Below are 1,895 nucleotides of genomic sequence, written 5' to 3' on the forward strand. Positions count from 1 at the left end.
ACCTGGGCTAGGACTGGGTCTGGGGGTTCCCGAAAGTCGGCAGAAATTCCTACTCGGCGGGCGGGGTGTGGGAGGTACTGCGGAGTGGTGGGGGGCGGCCCGAGGGGGTGGGAGATGGTCTGGCCCACGCTGTGCCTGGGCTGGGACTGGTCCTGCCGGCGCAGGGTAGCAGGAAGCTCTCCACACACTCACCGGACCTGGGCTTGGACTGGGTCTCAAACTGATTTTTCAGAATTCTTTTTCTATTATAATTTTATGACATTTCATGTTTATTTTTAATTTTTTTTCTCTTATCCAGGAAAAGTGGGTTGAAGTTGCCTCAATGAAAGTGCCTCGAGCAGGCATGTGTGTTGTGGCAGTCAATGGTCTTCTGTATGTTGTTGGAGGCCGATCTTCTAGCCATGATTTCATGGCCCCAGGTACTTTGGACTCAGTGGAAGTTTATAACCCTCATTCAGATACATGGACTGAAATTGGTAACATGATCACTAGTCGTTGTGAAGGGGGTGTTGCTGTACTATGAAATACAAACCATAAGAACACAAGGAACATTTTTAAAATGTAAATCTTGACCTTATTTTTTGTTCTTTTTGAGACAGAGTTTTACTATGCAATTCAGCCTGGCCTTGAAGCCAGGCTGGCCTCAAACTTGAATTTGCAGAGATCCTCCTGCCTGAGTTTCCCAAGTGCTGGGATTACAGGCATGTGTCATACCTACCAAGATCTGACCTTTTGCAAATCAAACATATACATATCTGGTGATAGGTCCCTTTTAAATCTATTGTGCTTTCCATGTATTAGGTAGATAAATTGACTATAGAGTAATTTTTTAAAAAACTGAGAAAGGAAATGGAATATACCCTAAATTAAGAAAGAGCTCACATCAATTTGCCAAACTTCCCATAATTCCCAAAATTCTCTAGTTAAACACAGTCTTAATTGTAAACATTGTTTGCTAGAAACTCCTGGGAGAATCCCTTTGGCGATTTTCCCAGTGCTTTTTTTTTTTTTTTTTAGATTTATTTATTTGGTACAGGGTGTCACTATGTGGCTCAGAATCATAGTGATACTCCTGTCTCAGCCTCTCCAGCACTAGGATTATAGGCCTGGTTTCAATGGTCAGCACGGCTTGGGACCGGCATGGAATGTGGTACCTGGGTTCAAACCCAGTTCCTTGAGCTTGCCAGGCAGGCGCTTAGACTACTGGACCATCTCCTCAGCCCTTCCCAGTACATTTCAAATTGTAGTATAACCTGTATATGATGTAGAAATAATACCCATGAAACAGTTTAAAGACTCCTGAACATTCATGATTCAATCCACAGCACCATTTTTCACGGCCACAGTATATCCTGCAAAGAAAAGGGAAATATGTCTAGTTACCAAGTTGACAAGGGGTGGATTGTAGTGATCAATACATTGTGTCAACTTGGCTGTATAGTATCTGGAGGTTCCACACTCTGGGCTGGGAGGCCTGGCCCCAGAGTAACTCAGCACAAAAAGTGGATATAGAGGTTGAGGAAGGATTCAGCATTCCACTTCCTTGGAGGAACTTCAGTTTTCACAATCAGCTTGGACTTCATCTCCTGATTACCAGTGCACTCTTTGGCCTCTGGCTTGGATCCTTCAGCTTTCTGTTGCAGACCCAACAGCCAACCGATAAGAGACTTGCATGGAATCACTGCAGTGAGCTTCAGACCTTGGGACTGAATCTTTCAGTCTTGGGTGTGCAGATGCCCTCTGCATGCTTCCTCATCCAACTCTGTGACTGGTACATGTTGTGTTATATCTGTTCTTTGTATTATATCTGTTTCTCTAATAAAACACTAATACAACTTCCTACTTTAATTTGATAGCAGGAGTTTCCACCAGCCTCATTTTATTGGCAACAGACA

General features: G+C 43.7%; 1 protein-coding gene across 4 annotated transcripts in view; it reads left to right on the top strand.

Annotated features, from left to right (window-relative positions):
- Nucleotides 1-616, top strand: part of Ipp (intracisternal A particle-promoted polypeptide) — a 37,125-nt gene extending 36,509 nt beyond the window's left edge. For all 4 annotated transcript variants that reach the window (XM_004639185.2, XM_023724229.1, XM_023724228.1 and 1 more), the window contains one exon: nucleotides 299-616. In XM_004639185.2, the coding sequence (XP_004639242.1) occupies nucleotides 299-523 (225 nt within the window). In that variant the 3' untranslated portion in view covers nucleotides 524-616. The remainder of the gene's footprint in view (nucleotides 1-298) is intronic.
- The last annotated feature ends 1,279 nt before the right edge of the window (nucleotides 617-1,895 follow it).

Source organism: Octodon degus, unplaced genomic scaffold (assembly GCF_000260255.1).
Source record: "Octodon degus isolate 3935 unplaced genomic scaffold, OctDeg1.0 scaffold00107, whole genome shotgun sequence".
NCBI lineage: Eukaryota > Metazoa > Chordata > Mammalia > Rodentia > Octodontidae > Octodon > Octodon degus.